The 15,938-nt window shown below is 33.4% G+C and overlaps 1 protein-coding gene across 1 annotated transcript; it reads right to left on the bottom strand.

The window, feature by feature from the left end:
• Positions 1-7,757: 7,757 nt before the first annotated feature.
• Positions 7,758-8,857, bottom strand: LOC123525813 (uncharacterized). Its single transcript, XM_045304965.1, has 2 exons — positions 8,233-8,857; positions 7,758-7,894 (listed from the first exon to the last, which is right to left on the bottom strand). Exons 1-2 carry the CDS (start codon positions 8,855-8,857, stop codon positions 7,758-7,760), a joined length of 762 nt encoding a protein of 253 aa, XP_045160900.1.
• Between the last annotated feature and the right edge of the window lie 7,081 nt (positions 8,858-15,938).

Raw genomic sequence — 15,938 nt, 5'->3', positions numbered from 1 at the left:
TTTTTTCTTGTTTTTAACAGGCATTAGCATGTTACTTATTTCTTTATTATATCTTATCCATATGCCGTGCTCATAAAAGGAACATCTTCCTGCTGAAACCTGTCCAACTTAGCTTTTGCTCTGAGGCCAGCACAATTTCTGTGTAACCAGAGGTTACAACCATCACACCGAATCCACTGAATACCTTTTCTCCACTTTTTCTGGCACACTTTACATAAGTCCTCATTGTTTTCATATGCAGATGGACTGGATTCTAATGTCAATGTACTTTCCGATGGCCCTGGGACATTATATCCTGAAGTACTTGGTTCTGGTTCTTGTGTGTCAGTGTGTAACTGCAGAATTTCTGTGTTAGACATGTGTTGTGACTCAATAATTCCTTTGGTTAGAATGTCAATTATTTCAGATTTTTTAAGCTTTGATCTTTCAGGAATATGATATGCTTTACATAACAGGTTTAACTGCTGTTTTGTCATGTGCTCCAAGACTGCTGACTTTCTCAGAAGCATTCCCTGCAGTAAGGAATGTGACATTTGTTTTTGTTCTGTATTGTCATCAACAATGTTTTTAAATGTTAGAGACTTTACAGAATCTTCTTGTTTCTTTTTCCTCACTTGGACCTGTTTTCGGTGAGACATTGTCTTTGCTACATCAAATGCCTGTAGCAAATCACTCCTAAATTGGACTAACATCACAAAAAAGAAATTTTCTTGATACAACTCTGAAAAGATCTTCTGTGATGGTATGCTGTCCATAACTTCTTCAATTTCTTTACTTTCATTTTCAACCAAGAGATGGCTGGAAGACAATTCACATCCCTTACTCGAACATGCATGCATAAATAGTTTTGCAAGCTTTGTTGAATTTAGGATTTCTGATAAACAGTAATCAAACAGAATTTCAGCTTTCTCATTTAAGTTCTTGTCAATCAGGAGATTTAAACAAGTTTCACACAGTTTCACAAAAAGAATGATAGAGTTTATCTGATATCAAGGGCTTAGAGCGAAACTGGTCTATCTGTATATAGAAATAGAAGCAGATAGACCAGTTTCGCTCTAAGCCCTCGATATGTGTGTGGGTCCTTTATTTACGTACTGCTTCCTTACAGTGTCCATTAAAGAATCTGGATCAGATGTAGTTGATTTTAGATACTCCTCCTTTTCTCGGAAGTTGTCAAGTACCGATAAAATATCACATGCTTTCTGATATTTTTCCTGAGAATCTCCTGATTTAGAGTACATATGTGTTTTTAACATAGAGACCTGCTCTCCTTTGATTTTATGGATATCCACCTACATATCTAATTCTACCTTTTGATGCATTTGTTACTTCTCGTTTAGCTGAAGGGAATATTTTTTCTTTTCTGGATTAAAGAAATTGTCTAATTGCTACAGTTAGCTTATATGTAATATACCAATGTGCACTGAAAATGTTTTGATTTGGAAAACACAGCATGCAGTTTAACCTGTACTGAGCACTTATTTGGTGTTAATGGCACTTTTCAATGAAGTTCGTGATGGTTCAGGTTTTACAGGCACTGGGTCAGTAATGTTCATTTCATCCATTATTGAATTAAGCACACTAAACTCTTTTTCACAGAAACGTTTTAGTTCCTTCAATGAACTTGGAGTCAAACCCCCTATGATTGTATTCACTTCCTTCTGCTTAGGTGTAAGAAGTGGTTCAACTGCTTTTACTGATTCTAATGTGGATGACACACTGAACCCCTCAGGAATTTTTGGAACCACTGGGTCTTCTGTATCTATTGTCTTTAGAACTTCATTGAACTCCTCGTCAAATTCTTCCTCAGAAGCATCCAGATCATATGGCTCATAGTCTGCGTCTATAGTAAATTCTGTCTTATCTTGGTGAATGTATCTGAAATACATGTATATATTGTTACTGTGTTCAGCATATTATATAGGTGTAATTTCATATTGAATTCAATTAACAAGTTGCATCTAAGTATTTAATGTGAGGCTCTGCTGAGCATTTCATGTAATTTATTAAAAGAGTTTAATAAATTCAATATAGAAAGTCGCATAATATTCATTATTAATACACGGTACTTTTTCCTGCCTAAATATAAAAAAAATCTACTTTCTGTAAGTATTGTAAACAAGTCAATTCAACCGATGTATCCTGAACACTGATGTCAAAGCTTTATTACACTAGGGTATAATCAATTTTATATAATGGATTGATTTCACTCCTGCGAAATCAAACGTGATAAAACAAAATGTGATAAAACAAAATATTTGAAATGCATTTTTTGGGTATCTATACCAAAAAATCATTAAAATGCTACAAAAAGTTTTTAAAAAATATAAAAAATGTACCAATTAGAGAATTAATCAGCACACAAATTGAAATTGCTTGTTGAAATTCTTTTAAAACTAAATGATTTCCTTATGTGTATAAAACCATTAAAATATTTTCTTTTAATTAAAGCTTTAAAGTATTAAATAAAGACATTTTTTACAAAGTTTAAGTCTTAAAATGGGACAATGTCTCCATTTTTTGCAGGTATATTATAAACAGATTTTCCCAGTAATAGTATTTAAAAACTATGTACCTGTGCAACAAAAAAAAAATGAATTAAATTTCTACATCCTGTCAAAAGATGATGAACAGATATAAACATTTTGCTGCATTTTGATTATAACTGTAGGGCCCAAAACTTTGACAAAATATTACACTTTTGAAATGATGTTTATATTACAAAGGAAAATAACAAATGAAGTAAAAACTGTAAATGATATTAATATGACATTGTATTTATTACATGAAGAACAATTATGTTCTTACTTTGTTTAAATAGCCTTATTTATATAATAAATACTAATGGATCTGTTTTATTTCTGTAAATTTCAATGTTACTATTCAAAAGTGTACAAGTCAGAATGCTTATTAACTCAAACTATAATTTCATTTCAGGCTGTTATCAAGGGTGGAAAGTTCTGATGGTTATATTGAATCATCTCAGTTATTTGAAACTTTTAAGTTTGAAACATTGGAGGCAGGGTTAGAAATGGATTTGGAAAAGCGTGAGTTTTCAGAGATAGTTCTACATTTATTCGATGTGAGGAAAATTACAAAAAGGATAAGCCCAGAAAAGACAATATCTGTTTACCAAGGACTAAAACTGAAACCACTGGCAGCCACGGTCACACTTACAGACAACTCAATCCGAGACATGAATGAAGTTTCAAAATACAAACCAGAACATGTTAAAGTTATTTCATGTGATAGTAAAATGGCAAGTTTTTCTTTGTGTACACAATACACATCAAGTGGAAACAGAGTTGAAAAGGTTGTTACATTTAATGAAAACCTTCACTGGAAGATAACAGTTTGTGAAAAAGAAATTGACCTTAAGTCCTATGGTATAAAAGATTCTTTTAATCTTGATCTTGAAAGTATTCAACTTGTTTTTGATATTGTTGAAAAACTGAAAGTCTGTTCTGGAATGTATATTTAGAAGTCTACAGTATGTTCCAGATTGCACAGTGTGGAGAATTGGAAGAATACAGACAGTGACACCTCCACTAGAATTCGGAGATCAGTTATGTGCTCAAGGGTGGTTAAGGTTAATTCAAGAACCCAGACCTGTAAAATATGTCAAAAAAATGACTATTGTTAAAAATAAAAATAGTGATAAAGAAAATGCTAGTGAAATCAACAGAGAATTTCTATTAGATAAAATTCCATCTGCTTCGAATGAAATGATTGAACTTCTATTAAGTCAGGTTCAGAATGTAGGTAAACACCCAAAAGGGAGGCGATGGTCAAGGGAAATAATAAATGTTTGCCTCCAATTATATACAAGAAGTCCAGTAGGGTACGGACTGCTGAGAAGTAGCCAAATGCTAGTCTTGCCATCACCACAATTGCGTGTACTGTATAAGAGTCGGGTACAGCACAAGATTGGATTTCAGGATGAGATATTTAGGTAAGGTTATCACCATTTTTATTTCCATTTCACAAGTTACTAGATGTTTTACTTGGTAGACACATCACACTATAAGTAAAGAAACATTGCATCAACTTTTACTTTATTTTGACTATTTCTTTTAACATCATCTAATTAATTAATTAATATGTTATTTTTTCATTTTCCCCAAGTAGATAATTGCTCCTTGTATTTAGATTAAAACCCCTGCTGATACTGTATTGAAAGTTAAGTCCAAAAAATTTAGAGTTTTCAAAGTTTAAATCTGCTGATTTTTTTTAATTAGGTGAGCGGCCTTGCTAATGAACTCTTGTACATGTCAGTTAATATTTAAGCTCTACTGCACACATGAACATTACACTTCTATTGTGAATCAGACCTGGATTTACCTACCAGTGGCAAATTCCACTGTTCGACTACTGTAAAGTGACACACGTGTACACATGCATTATAGATTGATGCACTCTGTTTCATCCAACAACTTTTACAAGTACATGCAATTAAGAGAAAAGAAAATCACAAATCATATTAAATGTAAAAATAAAACAATGGAAATTATTTCTATATGAATATACAAACATGTGTAAATACTAAACAGACACCTACAAATAAAGGCCACCACTGCAAAACAAGCTTATAAGTACCTCGTTTTTCTACTCACAAGTTAACCGACAGAATTTTCTAAATGTTAGCTGGAGTCATGCTGTTACTTAGAATTAAAACATTTGAAGTCACTTATACACTAAATAATCAATTCAACATAATTTCTTTGTATACAGTCATAACAGTATTAAGTCAGCTTATGCAGATATTTCTGTAGCAACTGTGAAAAGCTCATTCATGCAAATTTGCATTTCTGTATATACTGGTTGATCAGTGGTAAATAAGCAAAATCAGAAAATTTAATGATTATTTAACTTATAGTGTCTGTTACAGCATTCTTTATATTTTTGATATTTTACACTATCTGATTTAACTCCCTTGAAAATGCATTTTTGCTCTTTTAAAGCAGTTCCTTCAACATTTTTTTTAAAAGCAATCGTTTTTAAATTGCATGACAGTCTGTTTATGCTTATTTCAATATAAATTATTCTAGCTTGCATAAAAAAATGTTAATGAATACAGGTAAATTGCAATTCATTAATAACAATACTTTTATTTCATACAGATGGATGCATACTGAAGCGCTAAGACTTGAAATTCCTGTTTATGGCTGGAAAGGAGGTATCATCATAGACGAAATGGACATACAGAAAGACGTTCAGATTCAAAAAAAATGGTGATATTGTTGAATTAGTGGGCTTGGTAATAGGACATTTCAGAATATGAACATTGGTAAGGACCCACAGACAATGACTGCACAATGCCCAGAGGACCCAGACAATAGTGTAGTTCTGATGATGGATGTTTCTCATGTCATCAAAAAAATTAAGTCTGGTATAAGTAAGGGTTGTACAAGAAATCTTATTCTTCCAGATGATTCATCTGTCCAATGGCAAATGTGGGTAAATGCATTTGAGTGGGATCAAATTAACAGTCTGAGAATTCATAGGAAATTAACTAGAGAACATATATACCCATCAACCCAGTCCAAGATGAGGAATCACCTAGCAAATGAAGTTCTCAACAAAGGCATGCTTTATTTAATGTGTCAATATCAGGCCAGTTTGGAAAATGGCTTAGTTTTAAGTGGTTTTTTAGAAAAAACATCAAAAATTATTGAGATATTTTGTGACGGAATGCCAGTTCGTTCAAAAGATGACAGCAGGTTGAAGGACTTGTCTGAAGTAAACGGCTGGTTTAGTGCTTGGAGCAACAAAATTAATTCAGAAAGTATAAGCTCTGCTGAAAAGTCAAAGATGTTAATGTCAGCTCAATGCAGAGATGATTTACATTCATGTCTTTTGGGGTTTTGTGAGCTCTGCTTTAAAGTCCTTGCATGCAATGATTCTGCTTATGTAACACCATCTATTATTAATTCAGATATTATAGAAAATCATTTCTGTCAACAGAGATCAACATACAATGGGGCAAATACCAACCCAAGTGATCTGCAATATCGTAAAAACCAAAATGCAATAATCCTTGGACAAAACATTATTTCGAAGAAATGCAATGCTGGAACAGCAACGCTTAAGCAAGCAGCTCAGTCATTCAAGTTCCAAGACATTAGTAATAACAAAAGGAAAATAAGCAATCAATCCGGCAGTGATCTTAATAAAATAAAAGTATTGAGAATGTTATGTTGTAGATAACCTTGTACAAAACATTACCATGAAAGACATGTTTCTTTCTATTGAAACTTAAAAGCTCAAAGCTGAAATCTGGATTAACTAGATATTACTCAAGTTAACTCAGCTATACTTTTTCAGATTCTAAGCATATGTTGGTAAACAAAAATGTTCAGAGAATGTTAAGAAGCTTCTTGCCAAACTTATGAAGAGAAAATATTATTTACCTTAGTATTTTGTTCATTTTGATCAATAACTTGTATAAACACATTAATAAGCAGGGTATATTAAAAACATGCTTATTTCTTTTTTTTTATCGCATCTTGATCCAAAACATGTGGCAGGTTGCTTTATATCATATCAAGAAGAAAATGTGTTTGTTTTCAGTATGCTTAGCATACTGAATTTTATGCATTGTTTTTAAATCATAAGTTGTCAATATAACAGAAAATTAATACCTGGAATGTTTATATCATGAAGTGTCATGAACTGGATCCTTCGAAGGTTCTTGTAGAAACACGTCAATGGAAAATGGCTGAGGTAGACAATACTTGGGATGAAGTTTTTTTATTCTCAGACCATCAGCTGTTCTAACCTTGCCTATAGCAACTCCTAGTTGTTCGGCTTTAAAAATCTGGTTGCAGTCAATCTCAACACTTGCGACCAGAATTGATCCAGACCAGCCTGTGTATCCACGCAGTCTGGTCAGGATCCATGCTGTTCGCTAAAGGTTTCTCTAATTGCAATAGGCTTTAAAAGCGAACAGCATGGATCATAAACAGACTGTGTGGATGCGCATGCTGGTCTGGATCCATGCTAGTCACAAATGCACTATGTTGGTTTTCTCATGGCGAGGCTCAAATGTTCTAAGAATATCGCAAAAAGGGTATATTGATTGACAGAATGATTTTAAGTTATCAAAGAATAGTCCACATTGTTTTTGTGAAATCATTCAATTGTTATAGCGATATCATTACATAAATATAGATATCTTAATTACGATTAGGATATCACTAAATGTATTATTATTGTATGAAAAGTAAATATATTTTACAGCATCCTCCATTCTATTCTATGATATTTTATACATATCACAAAATAATTAATTGATATATTTTAAATAGAACTAAGAATATCATTAAACTGAATGGAGGGTTAAAATAAAACTGATTTCAGAGGAAAAAATCTGATGAAAGATTTATATGATATAATTGATAAAATGTTAATAATACTATTTATTCAAATTATTTTATGAAACTTTTCATATTTTTGGTAAATGTTTTCAGTGAAATAATTGATTAATATCAATCTGAGTACGAAAAGCGTTTGAATGAAATATTTTATCGGCAAAATTTTTAAAAAGAGCACCAAACTCTTCTAATATTGAAAGTTTTATTCTAGTAATTGAAATCAGAAGTTTTTATCTGAAATAGAAGGAATTGTGTTGTTCTGTGAATATATCTCATTAAAGTTTATGAAATATCAATTTCTTTGAAAATGACACAGGTTACAAAGACCTTTCTAAGATATTTTTTGTAATAAATGATAAGGTATGTTAACATTTTGCCAAAATGCTACTGTGATATAGTGTGAACCTTTGTGTACCTATCAAGAGTCATTCCCTGTGCTTTATGAATAGCCAAGGCATATGCTAGCTTTAGTGGTATCTTCCCTCTTGTTGCAAGGTTTCTTCTCATTTTTGGACTGTACACTGATAAAGACATTTATTACTATGAGTATAAAAAAAATAGCTATGAAGAATTGTGTCTAAATGTTTATTATAACCTCATTTCGCTAAGATTTGATAGTTGATTGATGAAGCTTTTTTTTGGTTTAAATTGAGAATATCTTTGAAGGAAATGTCAATCTGCAAAATGTATAGAAAAGGAAAGTTCTGATATACAGGTAATATACATTTTGATTTATTCAACAACCCATTTTAATATAAAATCAAAGGTATATTTTCTTCAAATATGTCTTACTTTTATATATATTGTACTTCAATGTATTAAATCAATAATATATTAAATATATTGACCTGAACATTACCAGAACATTCTGTCTTTTTTATTGTGATTGTAATTCTGACTGAAGGAAATTCTACAACAGGTCCATCTGGATCAAAATCTTTAACAGTTCCTGTCAGTCCATTAACAAGGACACTAGAAATGTTTCGAAGGAGGATCACAGGAGATCCCTGCTTCAGCCATAAAGTTTGTTGAGCACTGATATTTACCAAATATCTCTTCTCACCATGGTCTATTGCCTTAAATTCCAGAGTATCTCCATCACTTTCCGTTAGTTTCGAGCGATTGTATGTGTCAACAAGAAGGTTGTTTGCAAAAAGTTTAACTAATGAAGTATCATCAATTGGTCTTTCTAAAGATTTTAAATAACTTATTGCGCAATCATTGAGATGTCCTCGGGATACTTCACCAATAACCTTTGCAAGATCTTCATTATCTTGTCTAATTATTTTGGTAAGAATTACTTTGTGAGGAACTGCTCCTTTGAAGACGTTGCTTTCGAAACAAAGTTCCCCATGGTCATTATATTCTCTATTGAGAACAGGTGGAAGCTGGTGAAAGTCCCCACACAATATGACCTGAAGACCACCAAAATATTCTTGAGACTGTCTTACAGATGAGCAAATAATCTCCAATTGTTCGAACATTTTTTGGACAGCATATATATTTCGTCTTTTATAAGTACATGTGTGTTACATATCCTGTTTAACGTCTGGTGAAACTGAGGGCTTGTCTTGATAAGTTCAGAGGTTTCTTCAGCCGCATACCTTCCATCGTCCAGTCCAGACCACCTATAGACTGTTATTGCCTTCAGGTCCTTAGGAAAGCATGTAGAAACAATACCAGTTGTATTTGTTACCTGTACATTTTTACCTGTACTTGCTCTAGCAATTTGTGATAATAAAAATGTTTTGCCAGTACCTGCCTGTCCTGTAATGAAAACATTGTGTCCACCAACACGAATGCAGTGTTTCATTTTCAACATGGTTTTGTTGACATATGGCTTGTTTCCGGATTAAAATTCCCACGCTGTTCGTAAATCGTTACAGTTAACTTAAAACTAAACGTATGACTGGAACCAGCCGTGTTGTCATCAGACACGTGTTGACATTGACCAATCCGTGGCGCGGTTTCATATTTTTCATTACACAATGATAAAATCCGATTCTAATCCGAGTGTACAAACAGCGATGGCAGGCGGAGGCGATTTGCGAAAGCAAATAAGTTAGATAGCGAATTTGTAAGTAATTACGAAGAGTTGAACCTGATGTTCGGTCTTGTTAGTTTGCATTTGGCCTGTTCTGACCGGTTGTAATGTTATTTTTAACTGGGACGGAGTACTTGATGTGTTTTAGGGGGGAGACTTCGGTGCGAAAAATGTGTGGGATTTATTCGGATGGAGAAATCACTACCGTTTCGTATGCCGTTGCTCGCTCGTGATGCGTAAACGGTTTGGAACTGGGCTTTGAATTAAGGTTTTTCTGAAAGATTATTCTTTTGTCCAAAAGACGGCCAATCATTGATAAGGAAATATTGTTTTGAAAAAAAATATGGACCTGGAAGCAATGCACAGGTCAAACTGTTTAATTTTGTCTTTTGGCAGTTTCTGTGATATGCAGGTTCCATAACCTTAGGTCCCCTTTCTAAATTCCAGTTTGTTTAGTTCTGCTCATTGTTTTCTCGTTTAGGGCAAACCCATTATTTTAACTGGGGACCCATACGTCGCTTTACATGGAATTACACACTTGTGTAGCATTGAAGGTTCCATGTGCACCGCGGTATGAACACATCTGCGGATGTCTCTTAAATTGTTTTTTGTACTTTTAGCATGTGTAAATGTTGAGTTCTGCTCAACCCGGGGCTAAAGGGTGTGGACGGTAGCATGCATTTCCACTACCGTCCATGAACAGGCTCAATCAAACCGAGCCTGCAACATTTTCATTTTTGTTGTGTTGAGCGACCTGTGGAGTTTCCACTTTATCTATTACTTACCTTTCTCATGGCTCATTGTCATTGTCACAGGTGCAATTTTTTTTTCAAAATGGCTTTTTGTCATTTTTTTCCTAAGAAAACATTATAATTGTAATACATTTAAGTGCATATGGCTCATGGACCCATACTGTGTCCTAGGAACGTTACTGCCACCTGTGCTCTTCCCATGATTGGAGAATGACAGGTCCATTATAGAAATTTAGCTGTCTTTATAAAAAAATATAATAAGAGGTAGTATGTAGTGTTATGATATTTTAACAAGTTTAAGTAGTTCCATATCAAACATTGTTAATGTAGTCTTTTCAAAAGCCATAGAGACTGTATGTTATTATATTTATGTGATTTGTGGAATAAAATATATGCCCATAAAAAATGAAGATGGAAAAGGTTAAATGAAATGAGAATGGAGTGCTTAAAAGTGGATGAAAAAGAGGATGAGTGAAGGGAAGTAGCACTACCAGCATACAAGACAATATAGTAACATATAAAAAAACAAGTTGAAAATAAGGGAACAAACTTGGAAAGGTCAGTAACCTATATAAAGGAAACTAGATGTTTAAAAAGCGTTCTGAACATCCAAACTCACATCCAGTGTTCAACTAGTATTACAAGACAGTTAAAAATGATTCCCAGCTAAGATAAGCTTTAACGCAAGTGACAAAATACTAGACCGTATTAGGTAATACATAATTCTAAAGGCCGTCAATCCAAAGTATCAGTACAGGAACGTACACAATAAATCTTTAGTCTGAGCACCTAAAGCATGATTTTAAGGGCACGTTAAGGCATGCTCCAAGACAAACTAAACTCCCTCCGTCCGTTTGTTGTATGATTCAAAAGAAACTGATCGCGTAATCTCAAAGGTAAGTAGCCATCGTACCATCAATTACGAAAAAGTAACGAACAACTGTAGAGGAGTCATGCAGTCACCAAACATAGACTGAACTTTCCTGTTTTTGGATTGTATCCTCTGTTTCTAACAAAATGATAAAATCGGGTTTTACCAAGAATATTTTTGTATTGGTTGGTAGACTTAAAGGCACTCGCTACAGTTTTTCCGGACGGGTCGATATTTACCCCAACACCGTGCCAATTTGGTTTCGATGTAGCTCACTGCAGTGTTGGTGCGGTCTTCTGCGCATGCCCGGAAGTGATTATCTAATGTCGTGTACGGCAAAAATTCGCAAATTATTTTATGTTCGCATGCATTTAATGTACAAAATGTATAATATACTGACTAAAGGTTAGGGTACGTATCACCATGGTTACAAAAAATATACATTTAAAGAACGTTTAGTTCAAATTGCTTCAATCTGACATATACTGGAGTCTGTTATTTATACCAACGCTCCAACTCTGCATAGAGTCACAGCTGTTTCTAATCCCGTACCGTACCGGTACCGTACATTCGTAAACTATAGGTTTTGTTTAAAAAAAAAAGGCGGAAACTTTCATCGTTCTATGCCATCAAAATGCTTCAGAAACACCTTAAAATCCGATTATTAAGAAATCTGCCCTTTGATAATTTTATATATACATTTCTAAGTCATTTGCTCAAACACTGAACGAGTATTTCGTGCCAACCTGCGTTGTATAAATGCCGGCCACACCCCACCTCGTTGTAATTTGATTTAAGCGAAATCTAATATGGTGACCTATCAATATTCTTTTTGTTTTAGATAAGGTACACATAACCAAAGGTATGTGCAGAGTTTGATTAAAGTCTATTATGTGAAACTAGATAAAATAGCAGAAGTACCAACTTAAAACTGACAAAAATATGCAAAAATAGCCCTTGGGTCTGCTGAACAAGTATTCCTTTCTTTACAAAATCATGTTCTTTTGATTTCTCTGAGCATGTTTCAAATAGATATATTGTTTTCCGTTATAAAAATGCTTAGATAATCAAATTTATGCTGATTATTGTACTTAACTGAAATATATTTTAGGATTAGAGAAATTTTGAAAAATGTTTAAAGTAGCACCATATCTAGGGGCAAATTAAATTGGAACAAAGCTGGTGACCTAGTATTTTTATTTCATTTTTCAATACATCATAACATGATCTTTTAATACAAAACATTTCATCAAAATCTATTATTGAAAAAAAAAATACGAAACTGTAGCGAGCGTCTTTAAATACAGAATTTACATCTCGCAGCAACACGTGATGACTCCTAAATCAGTCTTAGCTCATATATTGGGCGTCTATTACTGCAATTCATATAAGTGGATTTGAGGACGGTTTCATTCTTCTAGATGCAATTATGTATAATTTATACTCACACTATGTTCTTTAAACTACAACGAATGGCATACAAAATAAGTTAATATATATCTGTTCCTTTAATCGAGCATTTCTATAAAACATTTAATTATGTTTACTTGCTTTAATGTAAGAAAATTGATATTGTCTGGCGGAACGATATTACCGTTTTTAAGAAAGCGAAAGGCATGTGATTTTGTACGAGGAAAGAAAAAATAAAAGGTCAAATGTTTTGTTTTTATTCTGTTTAGCATTTGTGTTCTGTAAACATCTCTGAAGCAATTCCTGGAAGTACTGCAGTCCTTGAACAAAAGAATTTGTTTACACAATCGACAAGTCGAATATTACTTTGAGAGAAACGGTTGATCAGAACGAACCTGATAATCTCCCACTTTTCAGTACAATTTCGAGACGTAAACGGCTATGAAACGTTTTTCTGATTACCACAGTGTATATTATTGCATGACTCCTTTTATAAACCTTCGTATCATATTTTATTCTATGTCTTTATTCAACAATTATTAATTCTAGTATAAATTAGAGAAACATAAATTATTAAATTTTGTTTCTTTTGTAATGTCATAAAACACTTATTGAATGGCCTTCCAGTCAATAGTCAATAGTACTGACCAAAAGCTATTCAATAAGTAAACACTGGAAATATAAAAGACCACTTGTACACGCATCTTCAGAGAAGCCAAGACTCTTTTGTAAACAAACATATAAATCATTACATGCGTGGCCTTTATTATTTACATTAATTTCTTTGCCAAATAAAGAGCATGATAGCCACTGTTCTTAATTTTATGATGATATCAGCATGTTCGTTATTTAAAGAATTTGCGTGCTACGAAATAATTTGCATGTGTTATTTTATTTTCATTTTGTTACGTTCGAGTGATTTAGCACTCCTGCAGATATGTTTATAATGACAAGAGTGAAATCATAAATTGTTAAGTAATACAATAAATGATTATATGAAAATTGCTCTAGGCTAAAGCACACACAAGGGTAAGCAAATGATAAATATTAATGGTAAACAGCACGTACTACTGGTAGAGAGGGTAAATTCAACAACCAGTGAGTTTTCAGTATAAAACCGTCATACTATTCAAAGCAAAGTGGTGGTTAAATTTAATCTGTTGTTAAGACAACTTCAAAACATAACGCAAAGTAGACTATGAATAAGATTACAAAAAGTTTTCAGTCCCTGTGTAAAAGCAAGTTTTTTCGATAGATGCTAACACTAAATTACGCAGTCTCGGGAATAGAAAAAATAGATCGGATACGGCAATAAATATTTACTGAAATTAAAAGAATATAAATGTAGAAGGACAACAACAGTGAACTAGAAAATGCGCAAATAAATCTCATTTTGATATTAATTGAAGTATCCAGGTATTTAAACCAAACCAATAAGTTTTAGTTTTCTCTATAGATGTGTTTAGTATAAACATTTTAACAAGTAGTTGTGATATTAAAACACGTACTGTTCTGCCAAGATACCAACAGATACAAATTCAACATTTGATGACGCACATACTATAGTTTTATCCTGTCATTTGTAGCTGCAGCCGTAAAATATTTTTCGGCGTTAGCTGTTTAACATGGACTTTTGGGACACAAAACAGGTGCGCGATGTAAAGATAAACTATTTATTAAGTCTTAAATGACATTGAATATCAGAAGACACATATTAAATGGAGGATAGTTAGTAGTTTTGATACCCAAAATTAAAATTATTTATCTAATTTTAAAGTTTTTAGTAATATATATCATCGCAAGAGAAATCGAAAGTAAACTTCTTCCCCTGTTGCGTACCTCGCTTACTGATGAATGAGTGGTGGCTGGTTGTAACTGTAGTCAGTGTAGCAGGTTCCTGTACGAGGTTTCGCACACACGGCAAATGCATGTTCTTCGTGAAAATAAAGCAAAACATTAAACAATTCTTTGTTTTTTTTTCATGAAACTGAGTTATTAACTACATAATTTGACACCAGCAGTCGCTCACCACTGGAGCCTTGCAGTATTCAATCTTCAAATCTAAATGAGTTGAAATCAATGATCCCGAAGGACCAGAAAATATAACAACACTGAGAAGAAGTCGGGGCGACTTTTTACGGCCGCCACACAGCGCTTAACACCCGCTGTTCTGAATTAAAAAAAATCTGGAAAGTAGACCACTCGGAAGCACCGAGAACACGGCAAACAGTGAAAATTGTGGACTCGGTTTGATTGAGTTGATGAGCAGTAATGGAAAATGCAACACTGTCCACGCCCCCTAGCACCGGCTTAAGCAGTATTCAATCTTCAAATCTAAATGAGTTGAAATCAATAAAACATCTTCGCACATGTAATATGAACAAATCTTAATTTCTGCTCAACCCGAGAGCATGTGGACGATAGTATGCATTTTCACTAACGTTCATGAACAGGCTCAGATAACTGAGCCTGCGACATTTTCATTTTTGTAGAGTTGGGCTACCTGTGGAGTATGAAGATTAACTCTGTATCCGTCTCTTAGCCTCTTCGGAGAACATTGTTAATAAACTGAAATACTTTCAATGACACAGCTTGGTGATTATGCTTTTTAAACCACTCCCAATTTGTCTGTTTGGTTTAATGACAACAAAACAGCAACTAGCCGAAACAAGAAATAAGATCTGTTAGAGAGTTCTTTTGAAGGAAAGAATGCACCCAAGCAAAATAATAGCAGACTCTATTAAATTGTGTGTGTTTATGGGGGAAAATGAAAAATGCAACAACCCGCACACCCCCTAGCACCGGCTTATGCGGAATTATATTACATTGATATTGAACTTACTCTATGATCACAAAGGACCAGCAAACATAACTACACTGAATCAAAGATGACACAAAAGCATTTCTTCAGGCTTTCGCAGACAAGATGGATGGCTTTTTCTCATGCATCTCATGAATGCGGATTGAACCTACCTTTCTGGTGAGTATGTGATTCAAGTCATTCATCTTAGCTCAGTGATCCAAAGGACCTTCTACTGCCAATTTAGTATGAACAATTGTATGCTACCATCTTAAATAAAAACTAAGTAAGTATAATTTAATCTAGATAATTCTAAGCAAATTTCCTTTTGATTCAGTTTTGATTGCGATATACATGAAAACAAGATTGTTTACACCCAATTTTTAATTTCTATGTGAAAACGACAATGGTTTAAATTATACGTTGTTTAATAAAATTCAGACAAACGTGGCTTAAATGCTGTAAAACATTTTACTTGCACATATGATCTGCTGTATATGACAAAACGAGTCCCTAGTGATCAGACCGTGTCATATGAAAAGAGAAGTTGTGAATTACTGTAAACTGTATCTTTTAATTGAAACTATGTAAGCAACAATATTTATAATCTATTGAAAACATATCATTTGCCACTTATAATAATCTCCTGGCCAACACCACATCGGAGACAAATCTCTTCTGGGCACTT

The sequence above is a fragment of the Mercenaria mercenaria genome, chromosome 3 (assembly GCF_021730395.1).
Source record: "Mercenaria mercenaria strain notata chromosome 3, MADL_Memer_1, whole genome shotgun sequence".
In the NCBI taxonomy this organism is placed as follows: Eukaryota; Metazoa; Mollusca; class Bivalvia; order Venerida; family Veneridae; genus Mercenaria; species Mercenaria mercenaria.
Note: the sequence above shows the minus strand (reverse complement) of the source record. Positions and strands in the feature narration are given on the sequence as shown.

What these genes read in the sequence shown, in the direction of transcription:
- LOC123525813 (XM_045304965.1), bottom strand. Translation starts at nt 8,857, where the DNA reads ATGTTCGAACAATTGGAGATTATTTGCTCATCTGTAAGACAGTCTCAA. An exon ending in AAAAAAGACAGAATGTTCTG is followed by an intron (nt 7,895 to 8,232) that starts GTAATGTTCAGG and finishes TGTCTTTATCAG; the next exon opens with TGTACAGTCCAAAAATGAGA.